At 56.0% G+C, this 27,385-nt stretch overlaps 1 protein-coding gene across 3 annotated transcripts in view; it reads right to left on the bottom strand.

Annotated features, from left to right (window-relative positions):
* Window positions 1-27,125, bottom strand: part of CORO2B (coronin 2B) — a 41,136-nt gene extending 14,011 nt beyond the window's left edge. Inside the window, exons 1-4 of one of the 3 annotated variants that reach the window (XM_032699828.1) lie at window positions 26,885-27,125; window positions 20,081-20,169; window positions 15,276-15,343; window positions 6,908-7,108 (exon numbers count right to left, since the gene is read on the bottom strand). In XM_032699828.1, coding sequence (XP_032555719.1) covers window positions 6,908-7,108; window positions 15,276-15,326 — 252 coding nt within the window. In that variant the 5' untranslated portion in view covers window positions 15,327-15,343; window positions 20,081-20,169; window positions 26,885-27,125. Of the gene's footprint in view, window positions 1-6,907; window positions 7,109-11,453; window positions 11,474-15,275; window positions 15,344-20,080; window positions 20,170-26,884 lie in introns of those variants that run through there. The other 2 variants (XM_032699830.1, XM_032699827.1) reach the window with 2 other exon arrangements.
* Window positions 27,126-27,385: the final 260 nt, after the last annotated feature.

The following is a 27,385-nucleotide window of genomic DNA, read 5'->3' on the forward strand; positions in this document are numbered from 1 at the left end:
CCAAGGAAGGAGCCCCCACCTCCAGCCCCAGGGCCACCCTTCCCAGGCAGCAGCTCCCCCAAGCTGCTCCCTGATCCCTGATTAGCTGTTGGAGCAGGATCAGGGAAGCGCTGCTGGAGCCAAAGGGGATTTACAGGGTTTCCCAGGAAATCCTTGAGTACACACGAGTCTCCAGTGGCTGAGATTAAGAGTAAATACATTTACTGTTGGCTTTTTAAAGGAGGGCTCTCCTCCTTGAGAGCCAAAAGGAGGGAATTACAGGGATTTCCCTGCTCTGGGGCGGATCTCGGGATGGGCTGGGGGCAGGGGAAGGTCACCACAGGTTCATGGAGCTTCAGCAGGAGCCAAGTCCAACAGAACCAGCACAGGGAAACCCTTGGCAGGGACCCAGAAAATCCCCAAAATCCCGGTGCCCATGGGAAGGGGGAGGCGAGAGGCAGGATCTGGGAACGGCTGGGAATCACCTCTGGGATATGGAAGAAAAGAGAGGGGACAAGGAACAAGCTGGTGGAGCTGCTGCACCAGCAGCCAGATAATTCCCCAAGGAAATTCCCAGGATGCTGCTGCAGGGAATGGCTCTCCCTCCAACAATGGAATAAATGTGAATAAAGGGGTATAGAGAGGGGGAATGGCCTCCCACTGCCAGAGGGCAGCGACAGATGGGATTTTGGGAAGGAATTCCTCCCTGTGAGAGTGGGGAGGTGCTGGAATAGAATTCCCAGAGAAGCTGTGGCTGCCCCTGGATTCCTAGAAGTGTTCAAGGCCAGGTTGGAACAACCTGGGATAGTGGAAGGTGTCCCTGCCACGTGGCACTGGGTGATTTTAAGGTCCCTTCCAACCCAAACCATCCCAGGAATCATTCTGTGATTACAACAAAGATCTTTCCCCACCTTTCCCTCCCCAGGACACTCCTCCAGCAACAAGACGAAAGCAATCCCATGGCTCCAGTTCAGCCAGAGCCAGCTCAGATGGGACAACCACTCGTGTTCCCAGCAGGATCATTCCCTGGGAGGGATGGGACTTCCACTGACCTGGCTGGAAGCTGCTCCTGAGAATTTTTAGTGATATAAATCCAAGGGAAAAGAAAATCCCAACACTAAGGAAATCCATCCATGCAGCGAACAATGTTTTTCACTGAAGCATCACATTCCAGGCACTGGGAATGTCTGGGTCCTGTCAGGAGCACAATTCCAGGCTTCCTACCTGCTCCCAGGAAGGAGAGCAGCGAGGAAAACCCCGAGCCAAGAGCCAGTTTTCCAGCAAATAAACCCCAAAAGCTCATCTCGTGCTCTGGCCCCTCCAACTGCAGCAGCTCCTGAGCCAGACCTGCATCCCTGGGAAAACACCCCCAGGAGCCACAGCTGCTGCTCCTCACCCCTGAGACACCTGGGAAAGGCAAACAGGGAGGGAAAGGTGCCCTGGGAATCCTGCACACCTGCTGGAACAGGGTTTGTGTCCCCACTGCCCGTTTAAAGGACACAAACCCCACAAGCCAGAAAATCAGTGTCACTCAACACCATTTTTCCCAGGATGGAGGTTTAAACACCAGCTACTCCTCTGGTGTGGACAGAAATGCTGTTAAATTAAACAGAAATACTCTTAAATTAAACAGAAATGCCCTTAAATTAAACAGAAACACTCTTAAATTAAATATAAACACTCTTAAATTAAATATAAATACTGTCAAGGGCTGTGAGCATCATCTGCCCAGGCAGGCACTTGGAATTCCCACTTGGAATAACTATCACAGGAGCTTCTCCAGCCACACTGGACCCACAGATCCTGTATCCCTGTATCCCTAAAACCCCCAAAACAACACACAGAGCAGCTTGTGACAAACAATTTGCACAGATTAAAGCCCCGCGGGGATTTCTCTGCACCATAAAAGCAATAGCCAGGCTCGAGCTTGTTAATTAAAAAGACAAAAAGCCCCTCTAATGTCCCTGTTAAATTGGATTATGGACATTAAAAATAAATCCGTGGTTGTTGGTAACAAAAAGCCGTTTTTTCCCCCGTGTGGACGAGGTTCCTGTGGATTTTTAGCCGGCAGAGGGGGCAGGAAGGGCTGCACGGAGAGCCCAGCAAAGCCCAGGCTCAACCTCAGGCTTTGCTGCAAAGCCAGCCATAAAATCCCAATTTCCCCTCCCACGCTGCTGTTGGCCCAAGAACCCTCGTTTTATTCTTGTTTCCTCCTCTGTTCCAAACCAGCATTAAAATTTCACCCTGATTTTTTTTTTTTAAACTAATCCAAGTGTTAAAACCAGCCAGATCCCAGGGCTGAGCTTCCCACAAGGAGCTGTTCTCCTTGGTAAATTCAGGGACACCAGGTGGGAACAGCAATGCTGAAGGATCAGCTTTTTTTTATTTTTTAACCCTCAGGTTTATTCTTTTTTTCCCCTGACCAGCTCTAGGTTAAAAAAAAGTCTCCTGCAGCCTCAAATCAGGCAGAGAAGAAATCAGAGCAAATGAGTTCAGATCAGGGGAGTCTCCTGTGTCCTGAGTTTGGAGGTAGGAAAGCTCCAAGGACGTGAGAACTGGTTCAGGGGACAGAGGAACCGAGAGGATTCTGGATTTTTTTTTCCTGCAGAAAACTCCTGGTGCTCTGGAACAGCAGCTCTGGGAAGGGAAGGGAGCAGGGATGTGATGAGTTTGCCCGTTCTCTGCCCAGCTCTGGTAAGGGGGCTGGTGACAGGGGGGTCTCTTGGGATCAGAAATGGAGCAGATGCCACCGGGAGCTGGAGCTGGGACAAGGAGCCAGGGCAGCATTCCCGGTGCTCCTGTTTGCCAGCTGCCATCCCAGGGCATCCAGAGGGTGTCCCTGATCCCAGGGATGCTGGCACTGCTCCCTGGGACACAGGGAATGTCCCATCCCAGGGCATCCAGAGCACATCCCTGATCCCAGGGATGCTGGCACTGCTCCCTGGGACACTGGGAATGTCCCATCCCAGGGCACCCAGGGGGTGACCTTGATTCCAGGGATGCTGGCACTGCTCCCTGGGACACTGGGAATGTCCCCTCCCTGTGCTGGGGGGTGAGGGGACGGGTGAGACCCGGGAGTGTTCCAGACCAAACGATGGCCAAGGTCACCCATATCCCCAGGTGCTACATCCATACGGATTTTAAATCCCTCAGGGATGGGGACTCCACCACAGCCTGTTCCAGTGCTGGACAACCCTTCTGGGGAAGGAACAACCTAAACTTACCCAGGCAGAGGGACACCTGAGCCCCCAGGACCCCTCAGCTCACACTCCATGGGCACATCCATCCATGAGCAGGAGCAAAGCAGCCCTGGACACAGTGGGATGAGGGATCTGTGCCCCATTCAGCCCCTCTCCTGCCCCACCCCCAGAGCAGCCCCAGCCACAACAGGTTTGGATTTCAGCTTCCTCCGTGTAAACAGAGACTCCCCCTTCCTGCTCCTGCTTCCTCCGGGCAGATAACATTGTCTGCCTCTGGAAAACAAGTTATCCTTGTCCCCTGTGGGAACAGGGATCCCTCTGGCACGGTGGAAGTGATGCCACCACCCTCCCCTGCAAAGGGGACCTGAGGGACCCCATGGCCACCCCACCAAGGTGTGCCACAACCCCCTTGTCCCCAGTCCCTCTCCAGCTCTCCTGGAGCCCCTTCAGGCCCTGCAAGGGGCTCTCAGCTCTCCCTGGATCCTTCTCCAGATGAACCCCCCCAGCTCTCCCAGCCTGGCTCCAGAGGGGCTCCAGCTCCAGAAGGATGGTCTGTAAGGACACAAGCAGGGATTGATGTCCCTGAGTTCCTTCCCTGTGGAACAGCACCATCCAAGCAAGGCTGCATTTTGTTCACGGTGATGGGGCTCGAGCCATTCCTGCCGAGCAGAATAAATGGACATTTTCCACGTGGTCTCCTCTCCTCTCCTTGGACTGAGTCCTCAAGGCCGGCTTGGAGCAACCTGGGATAGTCGAAGGTGTCCCTGCCCATGGCAGGGGGTGGAATGAGATGAGCTTTAAGGTCCCTTCCAACCCAAACCATTCCAGGACTCCATGATTCTCCCGTTGCCATGGATTGGGGAGCAAATCCTCCCCTTCCCGAGTCTCAGCCAGAGCCTCCGCGCTCTCCTTCACCCACTCCCCGGGGATATTTCTGGCACCAACCCCTCGTGGTGCCGGGGAGACGCCGCTTCCCAGGGGCTGAGGAGCCAGGATTTGGGATCCAGGCAGCGCAAGGTGGGAGGACAGGCTTGGAGAGGACGGAGGAACAAAACACAGCCAAGCTCCATCTTCCCAACCCACACATCCCCTTCTTGGCTCCACGAATCCGTGAGGAACCGGGATTTCTGCTGCACGGGGAGGGACATATGGGATGCAGTGTCACAGATTCTGGGGAGCTCTGCTGAGCACAACAGAGGGCAAAAAGCAGGAAAAGACTCCAAAAGTGTGGCAGCAAACCCGAGCCCGAGCAGCTCTGCAGTATCTGGGTTACCTTCATTATGCTCAGCTAAATCCGGCTGCCAATTAATTAGAGGGCTGCTGATTTCCAAGGAAAATTAGTTTATTCTTAATGAGCTAATCAGCCCCTATTTAAAAAAAAATAATGAAATTATTAGCTGCTACAAAGGCTCGTGCTGCCACTCGACACGGAGAGCCCAGGTCTGCTCCAGAGGGTGGATTTTGCCAGGATTTCCCTTCGGAACAGGTTGCAAACGGCACCTCTGCTTTTATCCCACGTTTGGAAGGAAAAAAAAGGGTAATTTGCTGGCAATATTGGGTTGTTCCTGAGGATTTAGGATCGGGAGCAAGTGGAGTGAGGATGGGCATCCCCCCAGCTGGGGCTGGGGGAGCAGGGATGGGGTGGGAGCGCTCCGGGGGCTCACACAAAGCTCCTGCTTCCCCGAATATTAATGAGCCTCAAGCTGTGCTGAGCAATTAAAGCCCTGATTATAATTTCTTCCATCTGTAGCTGAGTCGACTCCAGAAATTAAAGAGGAATTCAGGAGAGGTGGGAATGTTATGCGGGGAAAGTGTCTGAGAGGAATGACGGGGTGTGGAGGGGCTGGGAGGGATCTGCTCCTCCACCCCTCTGGCTCTGCCAGCTTCCCCTCCCAGCTGGCATTCCTGTGGATTTGGCACTGGATTGTGCTGTCCAGGAGCCTGAGGGACACCCAGCTGCTCCCACGTGTGCTGTGGCCAAGGGGTGTGGGGAAGGTGCATCTCTAAGGGGAGGGAGTGCAGCTCATCTGTGCCAAAAATGCTCCTGAGGAGGAATGTCTGGGAGCACCCACGGCCCCTCCTGCAGCCCAGGAGCCCAGGGATGGGATGTGGGGTCCAGCTTGGAGCTGCAGGTCCACAGGCCGGAGCAGCATCGGGAAGCAGCAGCGTCGGAGCCACCTTAGTACCCCCAGGGCAGTGCCAAGGGTCAAAGAATCCTGGAATGGTTTGGGTTGGAACGACCTTAAAGATTGCTCAGTTCCAATCCCCTGTCATGGGTACCTTCCCATTATCCTAGTTCACTCCAGCCTGGCCTTGGACACTTCCAGGGATGGGGCAGCCACAGCTTCTCTGGGAAATCCTTTCCAGGGCCTCCCCACCCTTCCAGGGAAAAATCTCCCCTTTATCTAATTTATTAAACTCTCTCTCAGTTCAAAGCCATCCCTTCTATCCAAGGTAACACTAATTCCATGTTCAAGGTCCCTTTCCCTCCTGGAGCTTCAGGGATGAGCTCCGGGGCAGGAACACTGAGCGTGTCCCACTGGAGCATCAGCTGGATTTATGGGAGTGGAAAATTGCATGAGGAGGAGAAGTGTGGATCCCGTGGGATCACAGGAAGGGCTGGGGGGAGTCTTGGCTGGAGAAGGAAAAGCACAAAAGGAGGAGAAGGATGTGCTGGAGGCAGGATTAGGGGGAGAGGGGGAAGAGCTGCTTTAAGGAGCCCGTTCCAGTGTCTGACCACCCTCTGGATGAAGAAACTTTTCCTAATATCCAACCTAAGCTTGTCCTGGCACAGCTCCAGCCGTTCCCTCGGGTAATTTGGACTCAATGATCCTTGTGGGTCCCTCCCAGCTCGGCAGATTCTGAGATTCTGGGATGGAGAAGCTCCAATAAAGGACAAGGACCCGCCGCCTGCTCTGCAGGGTGAGGGGCTCCACAGGGACTTTCTGGGATCCGTGTGGGTGAAACTCCAGGATCACAAACCCAGCTGGCACCTGGCATTGCCACGGGAGAGGGCCAAACTCCCCGAGAGATGCCAAAAGCACTTGAACAGGTGTCTCATCTCTTCCTAAAGAAAACTCCCAATTCACTGAGGCAGCTGGAAATCCTCCCATCCCACCCAGGAAAACCCCAGGAGAGAGCAGCAGAGACTTTGAGGAGGGATGGAGATGGAGATGATGGAGATGGGGGTGGGAATGGAGATGTATGGGGATGGAGAAGGCGATGGAAATGGGGATGAGTATGGGGATGGAGATGGCCATGGGAATGGAGATGGAAATGGAGATGGAGATGGAAATGGAGATGGAGATAGAGATGGAGATGGAGAAGGGGATGGAGATGTTGGGGATGGATAGGGATGGACATGGGGATGGACATGGAGATGGGGATGTGGGGATGGGGATGGACATGGATGGAGATGGACATGGACATGGTCATAGGGATGGGGATAGGAATGGAGATGGAGATGGGGATGGACATGGGGATGGAGATGGGGATAGGGATGGAGAAGGAGACGGAGATGGGGACAGAGATGGAGATAGGGATGGAGATGGAGATCAGGATAGGGATGGACATGGAGATGGAGAGGGAAATGGGAACGGGGATGGAGACAGATGGAGATGGGGATGAAAATGGAGATGGGGATGGGGACAGAGATGGGGATGGGGATGGAGATGGGGATGGGGATGGAGCAGCTCCAGGTGGGAGTGCCCTGCAGGGCCCGTGCTGACCTGCTCGAGGGGGATGACGAGGAAGGAGCCGCCGCCGGCGCTCTCGGTGACGATGGCGAGGAACCGGGCGTTGACGGCGCAGAAGTGGTTGTCGTGCACGTTCTTGGTGATGGGCACGCCGTCGAAGCAGTGCTCCCGGCTCGCCACCTTCCCGTACACGTTCCGGAACTTGGAGCTGCGGTACTGCGGGCGCCATGACATCTGGGGGGACACGGCGGGATCAGCATTCCCAAAATCCCTCCCCCGGCTCCGATCCCGCTCGTTTTCCCGCTCCCGAGCCGTGCCGCCGTAGGGGGTTACCTGGTGAGGTTTGGCCGACGTGGCACCCCCAGAAAATCTCAAATGTCCCCCCCGGTGCCAGGGAGGGCTCACAAAAGGCATGGAAAGCCTCTGTGCTGCTGCAGAATTCCAGCTGCTCTCCTCTGGAGCGGGCTCTGCCCAGCTGGGACGCGGCGCCGCCGCTCCGTGTGCACATGACAAAGGAATTACGGCTCCTAAGGCGATGGCTCGGAAATGGATTGGCCTGGACCACGTGGGAGCGGGAATGGGGGCAGGATGGGAGCACTCAGGCAGGAGGGAGCGTCAGGGAGCCGAGATGTGCCACGTTCAGCTGCCTCAGCTTGTTTGGAACAGGAGGGTTGACCTGGAAAACCACAGCGTCCACCAGGGATCCCAAGAGCCCATTGGCTGATCCTGGGAGAGCAGGGATCCTAAGGACACACCAGCTGATCCTGGTGGACCAGGAATCCCAAAGATCTACCAGCTGATCCCAGTGGATCAGGGATTCCAAGGACCAACCAGCTGATCCTGATGGACCAAGAATCCCAAGAAGCCACCAGCAGATCTGGGTGGATCAGGGATCCTAAGGATCAACCAGCTGATCCAGGTGCATCAGGGATCCCAAGCACCAACCAACTGATTCAGATGGATCAGGGATCCCAAGAATCCACCAGATCATCCTGTCAAACCAGGGATCCTAAGGACACACCAGTTAATCCTGGTAGGGTAGATGAGGGATCCCAAGGATCCACCAGATGATCCCGATGGACCAAGAATCCCAAGAAGCCACAAGCTGATCCTATCAAAGCAGGGATCCTAAGGACACAGCAGCTGACCCTGGTGGAGCAGGGACCTCCTGGCTGTGGGGCAAAAGGGACAGTGAGGAGCAGCAGAGGGTCCCAGGGTCTGGGTTGGGAGTGATCTCAAAACTCATCCCATTCCAACACCTTCCCCCAGCCCAGGCTGCTCCGAGCCCCGTCCAACCTGGCCTTGAAATCCTTGAGGATTTAACCCAAAATGAGAGCACAGAGACTGGTTTGGGCTGGAGAACTTTCTGCTCTGAAAAAACGCAGCCTGAGGTCCAAGCAAGTGCTGGGAATCTTTTCCAAACTGATCCGAGCAGTCGGAGCCAGTCAGGGCCAGGAAAACCCCCCGACCATGGCCTGGGGACAGGCAAGAGCTTCACTAAACCTGACACTTCCCTCTGACTGATGAGTTTTCAAATTGAAATTGAGATTTTTTATAACATTCAAAAGGCACAAAAACATGGTTTTGTATGTTTGAAGTTCCTGATTTTCTCCACAATCCCGGGATTTTAACTTTACTGTTATTTCTTCCACCTCTGCTTCCAACCGTTGGCAAAACCAGCCTCAAATTCCACCAAAAAGCCCATTTACTCAATCCTTTCCCCCAAAAAATTTCCAGGTGCCTCACAGAACATCCCCCAGGCACCTCCATGGAAACCCCCTCTGCCGTGAGGGGGTGGCCAAAAAAGGGGCTCCCCATATTTTGTGCATCCACAAAATTCAGCTTCCAGGGTGGTGCCAAACAAAGCACCAGCACAAACCAGCCCCAGGATGTGTTTTTATCCTTCACACGGATCCCTGTGTGTGAGCCACGGATGCTCCCTGCTTTCCATGACTCCCAAACACAAAGGTGATGCAGCTCCAGGATTTCGGCGCTTTCACATCCCTCTTTTTTTCCAGCTCTCCCGAAAACTGGGAAAGTCTCCATGGCAGGAGGAAACACTGAGCTCAACTGCCTGTTTTGCTGGAGAAACCCGGAGTTTCTTCCCTTTAACCCCAGCCAGGATTTCCTGTGAACACCATCCCATCACGGAGCGAGCCTGGAAGCACTGGTAAAATCCCTGGCAAAATCCCTGGTGAGGGGCTCCAGCTGCCCAGGGCTGGCCTGTGCCATGGGTGGCTCCCAGATGGGCCTTTTCTGGGACATTCCAAGGGTTTGGAGCCAGCAGAGGCTTTTCTGTGCCAGAAATAGCTCCTGCTCCGGGTGGGAGAAGCCGGAGCGTGGGAGGAGCGCGGGGTCCCAGCGGCTGTGGGAGCCTTGGGATGGAGGGAAAAGGAGCTGAGGGGGAGTTCAGTGCTGAGGGGACAGTTTGGTGTCCATGGCACAGTTTGGTGTCCATGGCACAGTTTGGTGTCCATGGCACAGTTTTGGCTGAGGGGGATTTGGGGTTGAACACCAAAAATCCCAGCGTCCTTTTCCCCTTCTCCTGGTTCTGCTCCCGCTGGGGCTTTGCCCCGTGGCTGAAACAAAGTCCTTGACACGGGAGCAGGCAGGAAAATCCACTTCCCAAACATCATCCCTGTGGCTGCTCCTTCAGCAGAGAGCCCTGGCAGAGGTTTTTGGGAAGCATCCCTCCTGTTCACACCTCCAGGTGCTGCTGGGGTCTGTCCACCCTGGGCTTCCCAAATCCCTCTCCCTCTGGAGCCCCCTGGGCTGCTGGAGGCATTTCCTACAAATAAACACCTTGAAGGATATTCTGGCTGGGAAGCAAATCCCCGTTTTCCCACTGCAATATCCCTTTTGGGTGTTTCCATGGGTGACGCTTCCATTCTGGATGGATGAAAACTTCGAGTTCCCAAGTAGATTCCAGCTTTATTTTTCCTTTCATTTTATTCTCTATTCCACTTATTTTTCCCCTCTGTATCCACCAAAACCTTCCCTCCAAAGAGAGCAGACAGACACATCTCATGGGGCTTCCAAGGATCCAGGGGATGGGGGAAGCAGCAGGATCCCTTTGGTTTCTGCTGGCAGCCCATGGCTCTGACATGGAAAGATTTTCCCATCATCCAGCTGCTCCCAAAGGATGTGGAAAGGCCACCAGGTGACCTCAGGGCTGCCAGGAAGAAGAAAGCCAACAAAAATCCAGCGTGCCAAGGGTGACGCTCCAACCTTGTGCTGCAAACTTGGCTCTTCACGGGCTGCACGTGGGAATTCTTCCCAGCAAAATCCATGGATTCACAGGTATCACCACCTTGCACTGGTGCAGGTTGCTCAGAAAAGCTGCTCCATCCCTGGAATGTTCAAGGCCAGGTTTGAGAGGGCTTGGAGAAAGCTGGGAGAGTGGAAGGTGTCCCTGCCTGCGGCAGGAGGTTGAACAAGAAGAGCTTTAAGGTCTTTCCTAACCCAAACCATTCCAGGATTCCATGATTTATGATGGAAAATCGTTGAAAATCAGACCAATTTTCTATCCAGGAGGAGGAAATCTCTCTCCCTGAATCCTCTGCCATCCAGGAGATAGTTCCAAATGGGACATGGTTTGTTATTCCCTCATTTATTTTCCCTCCACGTGCTGCTCCTCCGCATCCCTCGCTCCCTGGGGTTTCCTGGCTCGGAGTGGGTGCACTGGAATTCCGGGCTGGACAAACATCCTATTTCCTGGCCCAGCCAGGGAAGGCTTTTGAAGGCAAGGAGGGGCTGGAGAGGAGGGGGGCTGTGGGATCTTTGGGCATTGTCAGGACACAGCTCCACATTCCCGCCTGGATCCGAGCACGGCCCAGGTGGTGCCGACGTTTCCCAGCCAGGAAGGAAAAGAGCCCCTTCCCCAAAGGAATGAGACAAAGAGGGAGAGGAAAGGCTGGAAACAGTGATCCCACACTGGCCCCACTGCCTGGTGCTTCCTCCAAGGGGACCTTTGGCTGTGGAGCCCAAACCTCCTCCTGCTGGGAGAGGTGGCCCTGACCCACCGTGGTGACAGTGACACAGCCAAGGGCACATAAAAACCTTGAACACCCCTAAAACCTCAAAAGAAATGTTGCATTTCCTGCCTTCCCCTGGGATTTAAACCCTGAGCAGCAGCTGAGCAGCACTTCCAGCTCCTGGGATGTTTTTCCCAGATTTCTTCGCCTTTTTCTCCTCATTTACAAATTGTTTGACCTGAATTTTGTTGGGTCAGAACCTCTTGTTTTCATTGCAAGTTATTTCCCCTCCCTGAACATCCTTTATACTGTTCTGGAAGAGAGAAATGGATAAAAGAAACCTGTGGGAGGAATTCAGGGGTTCTTTGGGCCCCCACCCACCACCAGGAGGAAATTTGGGAAGATGGAAGATTCTGGAAGACAAAAAAGTCCTGCTAAATTCAATCTTGGGTGCTGCACTTCCACGGAGCCACAGACACCCCTGGAGTCCAGGCTTGGAAGCAAATCCCAGCTCCCATCCCTGTTCTGCCTGCCCCATCCAGCACTTCTGGAAGCACATCCCGAGCATTTGCACTCCCACAACATCCAATTTTTATGAACCTCACTTTTTGAGTCATTCCCTGCATTCTGCTGACGTTAATGGGGCGTTTTTGTTCCTCCATCCCCTGGCTCCCAGTGACTCAGAGGCATTAAAAAAAAAAAAAAAAAGGATTATTGATTTCTCGGAGTCATTTTCATCCATCTCCAGGATCAGCCACCGTTTCCAAGGTTCCTTCAAGCTCTGCATTATTCTTGGACTCGGCTTTTTCCTCTCGTTACAAAACTCCTCCCTCGTTCTGAGCCGAGCAGAACTCGCAGGGAAAATGAGAATATTACAAAGGCCTTGAAGGGAGGCAGGAAAATCAATCACATCCCCAGCCAGGACCTTCCCCATCGGCACCCTCATGGAATGAGGAGCAACTGAGGAATTTTCTGGGGTTTTAAGGCTCACTGCAATGTTTCACTTGTTTAAGTGCTTGAGGGGGAGAATGTACTCCAAAATCCCGGGTTGGAAGGCGGGAAACTCTTTGGGAACAGGAGTTTGAGCAGCAAACAGACGGGCTGGGAAGCCCTGAGCAGGAATATAGGGCAGAGCAGAGCATCCCTTCCCGTTCCCTCCTTTCCCTGCTGCTCCAGCATCCCTGGGGAGGGGCAGAGGGAGCCCGGGGAGGGGAGGGCAGGGCCAGGCAGCGCTGCCATCCCTCTGCAAACAAAGGAACAAAGCAGCTCTTTGAGGTTTCATAATCGGGGAGAGGAGATCTGTGCCCGGGCCAGGGCACATCCATCCTTCCTGGAGCAAAAATCCAGCGTGTAAGGAGAAAGGTGGAGTACCAGGGATCATCCCTGGGCTGTTCCTCACGGCCCTGGAGGTGGGAAAAGCCCCCGTGTGCCAGGCAAGGAGCACCCCCAGCCCCTCTGCAGAATTCCTGCAGAATTCCTCCCATATCTGACTCTGTCCCTGCTCCACTGGGAAAGCAGAGGTGGGAGAGAATGGCCAGCAGCGAGGGAGGGTGGTTATCCAGGGATTTCCCATATGGAAAAGGGCTGGATGAAGGCAGTGACACCGAGGCCACAGCTCAGACCAGGGAAAGGATTTTCCTCCCCCAGGGGAAACTCCTGAGTGTGGAGGTTGGGAAGAGCTGACTTCCCTCTTTTCCCCATCTATCCCAGGAGCTGCAAGATTCCATCACACCCCACAGGAGCAAGAAGTGGAGGTGTCAGCAGGGGAGGATGAGCAGCAGAACACCCCTGAGGCTGCAGGGAGGGCAGAGCTGCTCCTGCCTCTGGCAGGGGGGGAATGAAGCCTTCAAGGGGAGGGGGTCAGGCCTGGTTTTACAGCTGGAGGAGAAATTTCATTAAAAATACAATCAAAACCCTTCTGATCCTGCAGGTTTTTCTCCAGGATGAGGGACTGGAACCCACCCCCAGCCCCACAGGGGCCACAGGGATCTGAGCCCAGCACACACACAGATCAACCAGGGAGAGCTCTGCCCTCATCCCTTGGGAACAGCACTTCCATTTGCCTGGAAAAAAACAGAAAAGGAGCCCGGCAGCAAACACTCAGCCCCTCTTTGGAGGCTTTTGGAGCCGTTGGCAGCTCCAGCTTTGCTGACCAGCAGCAGCAGGGCTCGGCTCTTGTCTCAATGTGTTCCGTTTTTAAAAGCATCTTTTCAAGCCTCGGGAGCCTTGGCAACAGCAGGAGGGGGGGGGAGAGCCCGTGCAGGGAGCTCTGGGCACAGAGGAATGGGCAGTGCCCCAGCCCAGCAGGCTGTAATCCCCCCAAAATCTGGACAGCCTCTATATATAGCCCCGATTAATCTGCCTCGATCGCCAGAGCTTTCAGAGAAATTAATTTCTGCTTTCACCTGCATTTTGAGGGGTGAAAATCCCCCCCCTCCCCAGCCCTTTCTCCTCGGCACTGTGTCCCCCCCCCCCGCCCCCAGCAGCGTGGCAGGGGGGTGGCACCTCCAGCAGCTCTTTAGGGGTCGCCACGATGGCACATCCCAGCATCCCGTGGCCCGGGAGAGGTTTTTAATGGGAACCCGGAGCTCCTGCACCGTGACTGTCTGACTCTGCCCGTGGGTATGGTCGACTAGCAAAAAAAAAAAAAGAAAAAGAAAAAAAAAAAAGAAAGGTATTTGCATGAAAAAAATGCGTTGGGAAAAGGAAATCCAACACTCATTATTTTGCCTCGAAAATCTGGGCCTTTCAGGAGGCGCTCCAGGAGACAGAGCCTTTCCAAAATCACATTATTCCCTTTTTTTTTTCTTGCCTCCCTCCTGGCACGGACCGAGGTTCTGACAAACATTCCCCATCTGGGGCTTTGCAGAGAAACTCAAGGCACGGTTTTGTACGAAGAAAACCAAAAAGGACCGAAAGCCACCCCCTTCCTGCCCCTGTGCCCCCCGCGCACGGGGCTGTTTTCCCTCTCTCCGGAGCCCCTGCGCATCCCTGGCAGCCGCTGGGCAGAAGTTATTTTCCATCAGAAAGGTCAGGAGTGCTCCAGTTTGACATTTCAAGTATCAATTGGTCATTAAAGGCAACGAAGTGTTTAACAACGGGGCGAAAACAAGCGCTGTTTTTCCAGAGATGGATTCGCTGGGAGGGAGCAGGGGCTGCCCGAGCCCTGTGCCCTTGCCCGGGGACACCCTCAGCTCCCTCATGCAGAGAGCAGGGGAGAAAACGTTAAAATAGCTCATCAGGGCTTATTTTAGAGGAAAAACTCAGCCCCAGACTCGCTGCTGTGCCCCAACCCTGACCACGCTCCACATTCCAGGGCAGGGCCACCATGCCAAGGTCCGTGCGAGGTGGGCACAGCCCTGCCCTGATCCCCTGCTCCTGGGGGGCATCAGCTCTGGGGGCTTTAGGAGCCTCACGGATTAAACCCCTTCCCAAAGGACGTGGTAAATACCGGCCATGGATTTTTTTGGGCGAGCCCGGGTCCCACAAGAGCAAGAGGCTGAGCCTGGGCTGGGACGAGCAGGGCTGTGCCCGCAGCCTAAACCCGCACTGGCAAAGAGCAAAACGCTGTCCCCGCAGTCAGGGAGCCCCTGCAAAGCCACATCCCAGCCACAAAGCCAAGATATTTTTTTTTTTTCCCCCCTCTGAGGGGGGAAAAGCAGGAGCTGGAGCTGGCAGAGCCTGAGGCAGGACAGAGCGGCATCACCTCCAAACGGCATCACCCCTAAACAGCATCACCCCAAAAACGGCATCACCTCTAAACAGCGCCACCCAAAACGGCATCACCCCAAACCTGCATCACCCCAAAACAGCCTCAGCCCAGACACGTCCTGCCCAGGCTGCCCTGGACACACGGGCTGTGCTCGGCGATGCCCGGGTAGCAAAGCAGGGATGTGGGATTCCTGCCGCTGGAATCCAGCCCCTAAAGCCAAACTCGGAACGAACCAGCTATATTTTGATAAGAGAGCGCCAGCGCTGCCAAAAATTAGTCATCAAATGCTTATTGTTCCATGCACGTCAGATTAGAGCCAAACAAATGCCGATTTTAATCTCCCCGGCCCCTCTAATGCTCTGATGCTTCTCAATTCAACCTTGAAAACGCCTTTTGTTCCCATTAATGGCTTTCGCGCTAACGAGGCGCTCCCGAAGATCGAACCTTTGGGCCCATCGGGTCCTTCATTCCCGTGCCAAGAGAGCGGCACACGCGGGGCTCCCCTAAACCGGGTTTAAAGCCCGACCCAGCCTTGCCGCGGGGCCGGGGCTTCATCCTACAGAGCGAGCCCGAGCGGTGGGAATTAAAAGTGGTTTCTCTCGGTGCCAAGGGACTCTGAGAGCAGGGCTGGCCCCTGCTCTCAGAGTCCCTTGGCACCGAGAGAAACCACTCTGGCTCGCCCTGCTGTCTGTCCCGGCCTTATTCAGACACTCACCAGGCTGCCGTGTTTGCTCCCCAGCACGTTAGACTTGTGCAGGTCCCTCATTTGACTCGACAAGAGCTCTGTGCAGAGAGGGGGGAAAGCAAAAACATTCAATTCACCGGCCCCCTCCCCCGGCAGGCCGAGAGAAAACGCACAAACACCCTCCTGAGGTGGGGGGGGGAAAGGAAGGAGCCGAATCCCACCGGGATTTTCCCGGGGGAATTCATCCTGCGGGAGCTGAGCAGGAGGAGGCTGAGTCCCCACCCCGAGAACAAAGTAATCCACACAAATAACGCCTTTAAATTACCAGGGTGGGATATCGGGAAGGAATATTTGGCTGGGAGGGCCTGGCACAGGTTGCCCACCAGAGAAGCTGTGGCTGCTCCTGCATCCCTGGAAGTGTCCAAGGCCAGGTTGGATGAACTTGGAGCCAAGTGGGATAGTGGAAGGTGTCCCTGCCCGTGGAAGATGTCCCTGCCCGTGGCAGAGGGTTGGAACTGGGTAACATTTAAGGTCCCTTCCACCCAAACCACTCTGGAATTCCAGGAGGTCGTTTCTGCTCCCGAGAGCATCGGTGATGGAAGTATTTACGTCCAAGGCCCATTACCTGACTCACACACAATTAACTGCTCGTTAACCTGCCCGGCGCCCCCGGGAGCAGCCCGGGGTGTAAAACAACATCCCTCCCCCTGGGAGCAGCCTGGGGTGTAAAACAACCTCCCTCCCTCTCTCAGGTTTGCCGTGAGTCAGCTCCTCTGGGCGCTGCCATGGAGAAAACTCCTCAGCTGGAGCGTTTGCAGAGGTCTCTATTCTGGAATTTGTGCTTCTCCGCAAGAAGCCTCGGCTTGACCTTTGAGGAACGGGTGGTTTGTGTGAAATCCGGCACGGGCTGATGGACAGGGGCTGTTCAGGTGTTCCCGGGAGCAGGCAGGGATGGCAGGCAGAGCCCACACCCCCACACCGGGCTGGTAACGTGCTGCTGCACCTCAGGGACGGGGATCAGAGCCCCAAAACCGTGTCCTGATGGCCTGAGAAGGTCACAGGGACTGGGGGAACCAGGATTTTCGTAGTTCCACAAGGTCAGTTCAGGGTTAGACACTGCCCACTAAAAATATGATTATTTATGAGCCAAAACTCGCCCATCCCACTGCAGATAAGGACCTCGATAATGAGGGATAAAGCTCCCCATCAGGGCTCCCTGCAGCCATTGTGGTTTGGATGGCTCCGAGTGATGGCTCCGAGATAACATCAGTGGTGTTGGGACCTCCTCCAGCTCCCAGACCTCCTCCAGCTCCCAAAGCTCCTCCAGCTCCCAGAGCTCCTCCAGCTCTCAGACTTCACCCATTTCCCAGAGCTCCTCCAGCTCCCAAAGCTCCTCCAGCTCCCAGACCTCCTCCAGCTCCCAGACCTCTTCCAGTTCCCAGAGCTTCTCCAGTTCCCAGAGCTCCTCCAGCTCACAGACCTCCTCCAGCTCCCAGACCTCCTCCAGCTCTCAGTCCCAAAGCTCCTCCAGCTCTCAGACCTCCTCCAGCTCCCAGAGCTCCTCGATTTCCCAGAGCTTCTCCAGTTCCCAGAGCTCCTCCAGCTCCCAGAGCTCCTCCATTTCCCAAAGCTCCTCCATTTCCCAGAGCTCCTCCATTTCCCAGACCTGCTCCATCTCCCAAAGCTCCTCCATCTCCCAGAGCTCCTCCAATTCCCACCACCACCGGAGCACAGAGGCTCCGAGGATGGGGATGGAGCCAGCTCTGCTTCCCCCCCGAACGAAGAGTGTCCTCCCTGGGAAGAAGGTTCTTTTCCTGGCCCTGGCCCAGGTTTGACCTCCAAACCCTCAGAGCTGCTGAGCAATTGCATCATTTTGGCTTTACTGGCCCTGGGGCACCGTGCCCTTGACCGTCCCTGCTGGATGATGCCACATCCCTGTGGCAGGATGAGGTGCCAGCAGCCCCCTGTTCCCTTGGGGAGGGGAGAGGTGGCTCAGCCATGCAGGGAGAGGGTTTTCCTGCTCCCATCTCACCCCACTCCAGCTCCCTTTTCCCACGGACGTGGTGCTGGAGCGCCTGCCCCGGGGCTCGTGCGTGTTCCCACCGCTGATGTCACACCCCAGACCCCCTTCCCACCATCCCCACACGTCCCCACAGCCCTCAGAGCAGGGAAGGGCCACTCTGGAGACCCAAATCCCACGGGAAGCAGCAAAACTCCTCGTTTCCTCCTTATGGATGCATCTGGCTGATGGCACAAACAGCTGGAGCAGCAGAGGGAAGCTGAGGGAGCGGCTCCAGCTCTGCACCCACCACAGGAAACACCTTCAGGCTCCAATAAACACCGGAATAAAGGCACTGAGAGGGGCCTCAAGGAAAGAGGCCATTCCTACAAAACACTGTCACATTCCCAGCCCCTCCATCCAGGCACAGCTGGGCTTCCCAGCAGTGATCCCACAGCACAGGGAGCCCCGAGGTGGGATTTCTGGCAGGCACCTTCACTTGGGGAAAGCCACTCGTCCTCAGTACACAGACAAGGAGGAGATGCAGAGGCAGTTTGGGAAGAGCAGTTGGCTTTCCAAGTATTCCGGATTAATCCCATTAGCACGGTCAGAACAAAGGACAAAAGACAGATGAATGTTTCCGAAGCGATTTCTGCCAGCTGAGTTTGTTCCAGCCTGGAAGAAAGTGACTGGGATTTCCCTGGAGTTCAACTTTTCAAGGATTTCTTCTTCCTAGAGACCCCTGATGGCCTGGGAAGGGCCTCTCCTCTTCCCAAGCCAGTGGGAAAAAGGCACCAAGCGAGGCCAGATGTCTCCTCCCCATCCCTCCTCGACCACAGGGCTGCTCCCCAGGCACTTCCCATGTCCCACAGACACCATGGACCACCTGGAATGGTGCAAAAACCTGTCCTGGCACTCACAGAGCCCCATTTTGGACCATTTTTCCCTCCAGGAAACCTTCTGGGAGAGGCAAATCAAACCTCTCCTGGGTCTGTGTGCTGAGAAGAAACTCAAATCTCATTCTCATCAGTAAACCCTGTAAACAAGCACAGTTTTCCTCCCACTCTGTTTCCCAGCTCCTTCCCAGCCTGGGAAGCCAGAGGAAACATCCTGATGGAACACAAAGCGTTTCTGGCCCCTGGAGCTGCCCTGGGTCACTGGCCACAGGATTTCACCCTCCTCCAGCTTCTTGGAATAACGTTTCCTTGAGGGAAAAAAAAACCCTTGAAGGGGGTTTTAGAGAAGTCTGAGAGGGGGAAAAGTCTCTTTTCCTGTCTTAAGGCAAGCGTGTGACTGAGCCAGAGGCTCATCCATGAGAGTTATTTCATATCCCATCACACATCGTTGGCTCCAACGGGTTTTTCCAGCCAGGATCCGGCAGTTTGAAGCAGAATAAACGGGGCTGTTTGTATTCCAAGAGAACACCTCCAGTGGGAGAATGCCATCAATCCAATTCCTCTGAAAGTCACCTGATTTTTAGTTGGGAAGAGGGGAAAAGCCTCAGGTGGGTTGGAGAAAGGGAGGAATAAATTCCTTGGGGAGATGCTGGGTGGGTGAGGGTAAAAAAATTGGGAGAAAAAGTCTGCTGGGAGCATTCCCATTGCTCCTTTTGGGATAGCCTGAAAAAAAACCCCTTCCAAGCCCCAGCTTTGCATGGGACATGATCCACAGAACCTTATTTATCCTGGCAAAGAGGATAGCAAGCAGGGAATAGTCCTTGAGGGAACAGCTCTCCCTCACTCGCTGTTTTCCACCCAAAACACTCAAAATGTTCCTGGGAATGAGCATCCTGGGGTGCTCCAGAGAGCATGGGAGGGCATCCCACAGGAGGCTCCTTTCCCATCCCAGCCTGTCACTCCCTGACAGCTTCACAAACCCACCAGGGGGTTTTGGAAGCTCATCCCAGCTGGGGGGGCAAAAGTTTTCCAAGAGAGATGAAGCGAAGAGAAAGAACAAAAAGAAATAAACAGCAGAAGAAGCAAAACAAACATTATCCAGTAAATATTCCAGGCTCCAGGACCCCGTTTCCTGGCCAGAGTGAGGAAGTACCAGAGCCAGGGTGGGTGGAGGTCACAGGGCGGGCGGGTCGGGATGAGGGAGGCACTGACCCCCCTGTGCCAGCCCACCCCGTGCCCTCCAGGGAGCTGGAGCCAGGACAAGCCCTGCCTTGTGCTCCAGCTCCTGGGATAAGGGAAACATACACAGAAACCAAATGGGGCCTTGTTATTCCGGCACAAAGAGCTCCAGGAGCTGGTGGAGGAGCGGCCACGATGTCCCTCCCCGCCTCGGGATGTGCCTCAAATCCGGCCTTTTCCCTGTTTTTCCTTGTGTTTTAGCTCTGGAATTGGGGTTTTTTGCACTTCATATGAGAGCAGCACGGGCAGCTCTCTTTGCCAGAGGTTGGAGTGATCCAAGCCGGACCTGTGATTCCTTGGGAAGGGCCAGAGTGTCCCACAGGCTGAGCCCACACGGGATGCTCGGCCGTGGTCAACCTTCCTGTAGAGTATTCCTGCAGAGGATTCCTGCTTTTTGCTCATTTGCTCAAAGGAGTCAGCATTTCCACAAGGACTGAGTATTCCATGGATCCGATGAACAGAGTTTTTTTGGGGATACAAAGTCAAATTCTGGGAGGAGCAGAGCTGTGGCAGCTGCTGCACCGCTCCCGATAACAAGTGCTCTCCTGGCCGTGCTGCTAGAGGAATCTGGGATTTTTGGGAGGGGGATTTTTGGGAGAGGGGCTGTGGATGGCAGACCCCCACCCTGGGCATGGTACCACATCCCTGGGCTGTTCTCATCCCTCTCCAGCCCCCCGGGATCCCTCAGGGTGGGGTCTCACCTGCCCTGCTCTGCTCCGCGGGCTGGGCGGGTGCTCCGGACACCCCGGGATGGACGTGGAGCTCAGGGAATCGTGGGTGCTCCTCGAGCCTGGAACAAAAGGGAGACCCTCTGGTTACAGCAGCACCTCTGCCACGTGCCCCAAGCCCCAATAGGGACAAACCCTGATCCTCAGGTGTGCAGCCACCAGTGCCAGGGATAACGATCCCGGTGGGAATAGGATTAACTCCTGCCCCCCACTGTCATTCCCAGCCTCCAGAGGCTCTGGGAGCTGGCAGCAGGCACAGGGGTGACCCCAGCACAGTCATGGGATCCCAGGCAGCACAGCCACATTCCCGGTGCTGCTGGCATGGAGGGGGCAGGATTATGGCCCCATCCCTCTGGAGCCCCCCAGGCCCCCTGGGCACACTGCACAGAGGTCCTTGTTCTCTGGGAATTTAGAGCAGCCATTGTCCTGTGGGACAGCAGGGATGCTCCAGGGAGAAGGGCTGGGCTGGCCATGGCTGCACAGGGACCCTCATCCAGGAATCACAAATGGATCAGGCTTTGCCAACAGCTCCAGCACCCAACATCCTGGGAATCCCAGAATCCCAGAATGGTTTGGGTTGGAAGGGACCTTAAAGCTCATCCATGTCCATGGGCAGGGGCACCTTCCACTGTCCCAGGTTGCTCCAAGCCCTGTCCAACCTGGCCTTGGACACTTCCAGGGCCATCAGCCCTTTACATCATTCCCATTCCCAAAACAGCAGGAACTCTGTGACAATGATCCACGTTTCTGGCACCTCCCTGTCCCAAACACACCCACAGGCACGTCCCCATTACAGCCCCACAGCTCCCCTGGCTGCACCACAGGGATTTTGGGCTGGAGCACAGCTATTCCCAACCCTCCCGTGCAGGAGGTGGGAGAGGATTTTTCCATAAGGCCCAACAGCTTGTTGGAGGGATTTGCACAGCAGGTGGAAGAAACCACCACTCTGGGAGGGGAAAATCCAGGTCTGAATCCCACTGGGATGACAGGGGATGAGGTTGGCACCCAGCCAGGGAGGGCAGTGCCTTGCACACAGACCTGAGCTTCCTGGGCTGTGCTTTCCTTGAGCATGGAACGGGTTGAGAATTCCCTGTTTTTGGTGCAGGGAGGTGGTTGTCATCCTTCCCCGCTCCAGGATTCCATGTTTCCCATCCCACGGGATCCCTGCTGTGCTGCACGCCACAGCAGGACCCCGGGTTGGGCTCAGATCCGGGGGGTTTATCCCGATTCCTCTGCTCTCTGCAGCTCCAACCACACCTTGGCAGCTCTGGCACAGCCTCTCCCAGGGCAGTTTTGCTCCCAGAGCTTTTCCAAGCGACGCTGGAGCTCCGCAGCCCGACCCTGGCTCTGCCAACAGCTCTGCCAGGAACAAAGGAGAGCGGGATTTCTGGGAGCTGAGCTTGGCACCGCTCCCCTCCCGGCCAGGGGATGCTGGGATTCCCAGATTTTGGGGGGGACAGAGCAGCTGGCTCCATCCTGCCAGGTTTGGGTAATTACCACTGACTCAGAGATAGGAATCCAGGATTGGGAGCCGGGAATGAATTGGACTATTCATCATCGGATAAAATTGCCATGAAAAGGAGCAGGGGGGGCGGGGGTGACCCCTCCTTGCAGGGGATGAATTACAGGCCCTGCTGGCCACAGCCAGGCCCCATTAACACACCCCATTAATGCTGCTTTGAATCCCAATTAAAGCTCATTAAAGAGCCCCGGGCCAGACAAGTTGCCTTTGAGGAGGAATATTCCTTGAAAACAGGGAGCTGCCATTTTTAGACTCAAAGCAGCCCCTTATCCTCGTCCCAACCCCCAGCAATCCCCCCAAAGCTGGAGAGCAGCAGCACCACCCTGCTGGAGACAAGGGGGCTTGTTCTCCACGAACAACCCACCACTGACTGGCTTGTTCCATCCTCATCCAGCCGGGAAGCAGCACGACCTCCTTGGCTCTTCCCAGCTGTGGCACCAGCACAGCTCCAGGACCTGCAGCCAGCACAGGGGCTGCAAAGCAGCTCCTCCAGAGGAGCCCCCAGACCTGCAACACACCCCCAGCCCACCTCGGGGGCACAGCCACTGGATTTTACATCTTCACTTCATTTTACACCATCACTTCATTTTACACAGTCACTTAGATTTTACACCATCATTTTCCACAATCACTTGATTTTGCACAATCACTTGATTTTGCACAATCACTTGATTTTGCACAATCACTTGATTTTACACAATCACTTCCATTTTCCACAATCACTTGGTTTTACACAATCACTTGATTTTGCACAATCACTTCCATTTTGCACCATCACTTCTGTTTTACACCATTATTTCTCTGTGATCAGTCTCTGCCCGGGCAGCCCAAATGAGTGGGGCTTTTCCAACTGCCACGTCACTGAATCCCAGCTAAAAATATATGGATTTCAAGGCCTAACGAGGCAGAAAACTTCTCCCTCTCCCGCTGGGAAGAGCACCTGCCCATTGTCACACAGGGCCACCAGCCCAGGTTGCTCCAAGCCCCATCCAACCTGGCCTTGGACACTTCCAGGGATCCAGGGGCAGCCACAGCTTCTCTGGGCAACCTGTGCCAGGGCCTCCCCACCCTCCCAGCCAGGAATTCCTTCCCAATATCCCATCTATCCCTGCCCTCTGGCAGTGGGAAGCCATTCCCTGTGTCCTGTCCCTCCATCCCTTGTCCCCAGCCCCTCTCCAGCTCTCCTGGAGCCCCTTTAGCACCTGAAGGTGTTTGGAATTGGCTCTCAAACATCAGAGCACACACAGTGCTCTGTGAAATTCACTTTTTAGAAGACTGGACCCGTTATTTCCCTGGAAATCTGGCCAATCCATGTTGTCCAATCTATTTTCTGCAGAGCCCTTTTCCCTGATAACACAGCCCAGTGCCTTCCATCAATACCTGATTGATTGAACCACTATCAGCTTTTCCATGGATCAGCATTTCCCTCAGACACTCTAAATCTGCCCTTCCCAAGGTACCAGAGGACACTGTGACTTCCCACCAGGAATGTGGGACAGGAGCCTCCCAGTTGAGCGTAATTTCATTTATTTACTGTGATCCCAACAGGCAATTCTTGCAATTCCCTCTCTGGATCCTGGGTTTGGATTCTTGTCCTTGCTGCATTCCCAGGATGAGCCATTCCTTGGGCTCCATGGCCAATGCCAATGAAAACATGGCAAAGCCAGAGGAGACCTTGGGCTCACCCAGGGACCTCCCAGATGGCATCTCATTTAAATGGTTTCTTTTGGGAAAATCTCTAGCTATTTAAAAACCTCCTTCCCAAAATTAACACCCCCCCAGGCCCCTATTAATTTGTCTCCTGGTTAATTATATTTAGGGCTTTGGAATCAGCCTCTGGCAATGGGTGGGAGCTGGGAGCACCTGCCTGGCCAAAACACCCTCTGATCCAAGGTTAAATTCCTCCAGCCCTTCCCTGACCACAGGATTCCCACTTGGGCATCCCCAACCATCCCGTTACCACTTTGCTGCCAAACGAATGCCTTCCCTCCTCCTGCTTCTGTTCTCCATCCCAGGACTCACATCCCTGTTCCCTCTCAGCCTGGCTCCCTGCTCCTCCTGCTCCTGGTGCACAGCAGAGTTTTCTGGGATGAGGAATTCCCCAGTGACCCCCAGCCATGGAGGAACTCCTGGAACTGGGCTGGATTTCTGTTTCCAAGGCACAGAGACCAAACCTGAGCCCAGACTCTTGCAGGACCAGGGATGAAGTTGTCCCTGATTCCAACGGCACCTTCCCAGCTGAAGGCCCTGCTGGAGAAAGCCCTGCCAGGCAGAGCTGGAGTGGCCATGCCAGGGCACCCGTGCCACACCAGGGGGGCAGAATTTGGGCAGCTCCCTGAGCGTGGGCTCTCCCTGCATTTCAGCTGCTCCACCTCCAGCCTATTTATAACCTCCCGAAACTCTCCCGGCTTCCAAACTCCCCCAAAAACTGGGACCTGGGATGTGCTGCGGCTGCTTGTGCTCCTTCCCGTGGGAGGGAAGGGGGTGGCTTGGGACAGGGATGGAACCAGCTGGTTCCACGGGCTGACAGCAGATATTCCAGCCCCCTCCTTGCCTTTCCACGGCCCCCCACATCCCGGGAAAAGCTCGTTTTGCCCCCAATGCCTTGGGAAAGCTCTGCCTGGCTTTAGGCCCCTGCACCTGATTTTCAAATGGATTTTCCTCTAAGGATGACTTAGGAATATTTACAAAGTTTGGAAAAGCCTGCCCAGGGCTCCTGTTTCCAGCACTGCCTGGGAAGCAGCCGCAGTGTGGGAGTTGCTGCAGAAACATTCCCAATGGTCCCTGACAGCACTGGGAGCTCTGGGCTTTACTGGTTTTAGTCAGACTGGGCAGGATGGAGACTCCCTGGGAACACCCAGGCAATTCCCAGGGCCCAAACCCCACCATTTCCCCCAATTTTGGATCACCAGACCCTTCCCTGAATCCCCACCTCGCCCAAAACCCCCTGGAAAAGCACCTCCTCTCCCTCACGTGCTTGTGCCACTTTGTTTTTCCCTCTCCACGCCAGCCTGGGCCACAGGGAAGGACCAGTGAGTGAAGGACATGTTCCCCACCTCTGTGCTGGGGTTTGTGCCCCAGTTTGGCTGGAAAGATCCTGGCACTGATGCTGTGCCAGGTCAGGTACCTACTGCAGGGTTTTCTTTTTCAACCCCCATTGCAGGAGATAAAATCCATAGGGTGTATTAGAGCTTTACACTGATTTAATGAAAGCAAATCGGGTGCAGATGACACAGAACTTCCTATTTTTGCACCTCCATTCCTCGAAAATTCCCAGCAGGGTCTTTCCCCACCCTCCTGCAGGGGCTTCCCTGACAGCCCTGCAGCCTTTTCCAAATGTAGCCCTGAATAAATCTCTTCACACCCAGAACAAACCTGTTAATGAGCTCTACATATTCACCAGCCTGGCTTCAAACTGTGACCCTGCACCGGGGACTTTGTGGCTCTTTCATCCCAGTTGTAGTTGGTTTTTAACCCAGTTTGAGCTCTGCCCATCAACCCCTCTCTCAGCACCCAGAATTGCTGGAAACACACTTTTCCTGGAGCGGGGACGTTGGGATGGCACAGCACAGGACAAGGCACATGGGAATATCCAACCACAAAGGGCACCTCTGGTGAGAGCCCAGAAAGAGCTGAGAGGGCAAAACACGAGTTATTTGCCAAGGAAAAAGATGGGAAAGAGGGATTTCTCCCCATTTTCATTGGGGAGCCACCAGCGTGGCTTTGGAGCTGCCCCAGAGTGTTTGGACATTCCCAACATTCCCTGCTGTGTGTCCCCTCCTGCCAGGAGAGCAGCGATTTTGGGACGCAAGGCAGCAGGCAGAGCACAACTCCCACTGCCCCCCTGGAACATGGAACACTTCAGGGCTTGGAGAAGGACCAGGGCAGCTTCAGCTCCGTTTGCTCCCACTCTGGGAGCACCAAACCAGTTAATCCAGTGCCCTGCCCGACGCCCCCAGTGCCAGTCCCTGCCGTGGCACCACGAGCCCTGTCACCACCCAGAGCAGCACTGGGGCTCCCAGCACCCACAGGGAGCACCAACCCCACTCCCAGGATGGGGATCAGAGCCCACCCAGACCCTTCCAGCCACAGCCAGGACCCCCCCTTTGCCTGGGGGGGCTGCCCGAGGCCGGGGGGCTGCAGTGTCCCCCCGAGTGTCTGAGCCCCCAGATCATCGTTGTCAGGGACACAGAGCAGGGATGTGGGTGTGGGACTCGCAGGTCCAGCTCTGCTCCCACAGTCCCACGGCTCCCACAGGATGGAGGGAGGGAGCTCCCCTTTCCTCCGGACTCTGCCGTGTCACCCCCAATCCAGCAGGATTTTGGGTGCTCTGGGCTTCCCCCATCCAGCGTCCTCCTGGCACAGCCCGGACCTGCTGCTGGATGGGGAGTGGGAGGGGATGAACTCAGGGATGGGGGAGTGGGAGGGGATGAACCCGGCTCCCGTGGGGATGGGGACAAACGGGCACCGATCCTCAGCGGGCACAGCCTTCCCTGCGCCGCCGGGACCCGGGAGAGCCGCGGGGCTGAGCCCGCAGGGAGGGTTTGGGGGGCTCCACACCCCCCACCCCCTCTGCTCTGCTCGGGGTGAGCCCGCTCAGCCGCCACCGACCCTCTTCCACCTCGAACCCCCCCGTCTCGCTCCTTAATCCCCCCCAGCCCCATTCCCGAGGTTTCCACCTCCCCCCCCTCCCAGCCATGCCGGCAGCCACCTGTAGAGGTCTGGGCAGCATCTGCCGAGCGGAAAGCGGCTTAGAGCGGGGTCCCCCGGGGGATGCTCGGCCCGGGGGGGCGGTGCTCGACCTCCGGGGGGATGCTCGACCCTCGGGGGATGCCCGGGCCGGGGGGGGATGCTCGGTTTGGGGGCATGTCCGGCTCGCGGGGGATGCTCGTCCCGGGGTTGCTCAGTCGGGGGGGAAATGCTCAGTTTGGGGGGGATGCTCAGCCCGGGGGGAATGCTCAGTTTGGGGGGGATGCTCGGTCTGGGGGGGATGCTCAGCCCCCGAGGGGCTGCTCGGCCCGGCCGGCCGCCCTCTCCAAGGGTTAAAACTGCAGCAGAGCTGCGGGGCTGAAGCGGCCGCTGGAGCGGGAGGGGCGAGGGGACAATAAAATCCATTAAAGCAGAGAAATAAAAAGCAGGACGCTCGGGCCGGGGAGGGGGGGAAGGGGAAGGGGTCGGGCGGGCTCCGCTCGCTCCGCAGCCCCCGGTCGGCACCTTGCGGGGCGCGGGGGGGGTGGGCAGGTCCCGGTCCTTACCTTGGTGACAGTCATGCGGGTGGCGCGGAGGGGCGAGCGCTCCGCGGGCGCGGGGGGGGGAAGAGGGGGCGCGGGATGCGCTGAACGGGGAAAAATAACAACCAGGGGAGGAGAGGGATGAGGAGGAGGATGAGGAGGAGGGCGAGCAGGAGGAGGAGGAGGCCGGGCCGGGCTGTTCCCCGCACGCAGCGCGGAGCGCAGCGCAGTCCGCGCCCGGCCGGTGTCGGCGCGGCGGGGCGGTGATGTCACCGGAGCCGCCTCCCGGGGGGGGGGGGACGGCCCACGAAGGGGGGGTCCGAGGGGGGGGAACGGCCGCTTTAACCCTTTGCCGGCCCCCAATCCCCCGGCCCCGAACGGGGATGCGCGCAGGGCAGAGCGGCCCGGGCGCGGCGCATCCCGGAGCGCGGCGGCCACCGGGAGAGCGGGCGGAGCGCACCGGGAGGGGAGAGCGCTCCCGGCTCCAGAGCCACGGGATGAATGCGGGGCTCTGGGCGCTGGGCT

The sequence above is a fragment of the Chiroxiphia lanceolata genome, chromosome 12, assembly GCF_009829145.1.
Source record: "Chiroxiphia lanceolata isolate bChiLan1 chromosome 12, bChiLan1.pri, whole genome shotgun sequence".
In the NCBI taxonomy this organism is placed as follows: domain Eukaryota; kingdom Metazoa; phylum Chordata; class Aves; order Passeriformes; family Pipridae; genus Chiroxiphia; species Chiroxiphia lanceolata.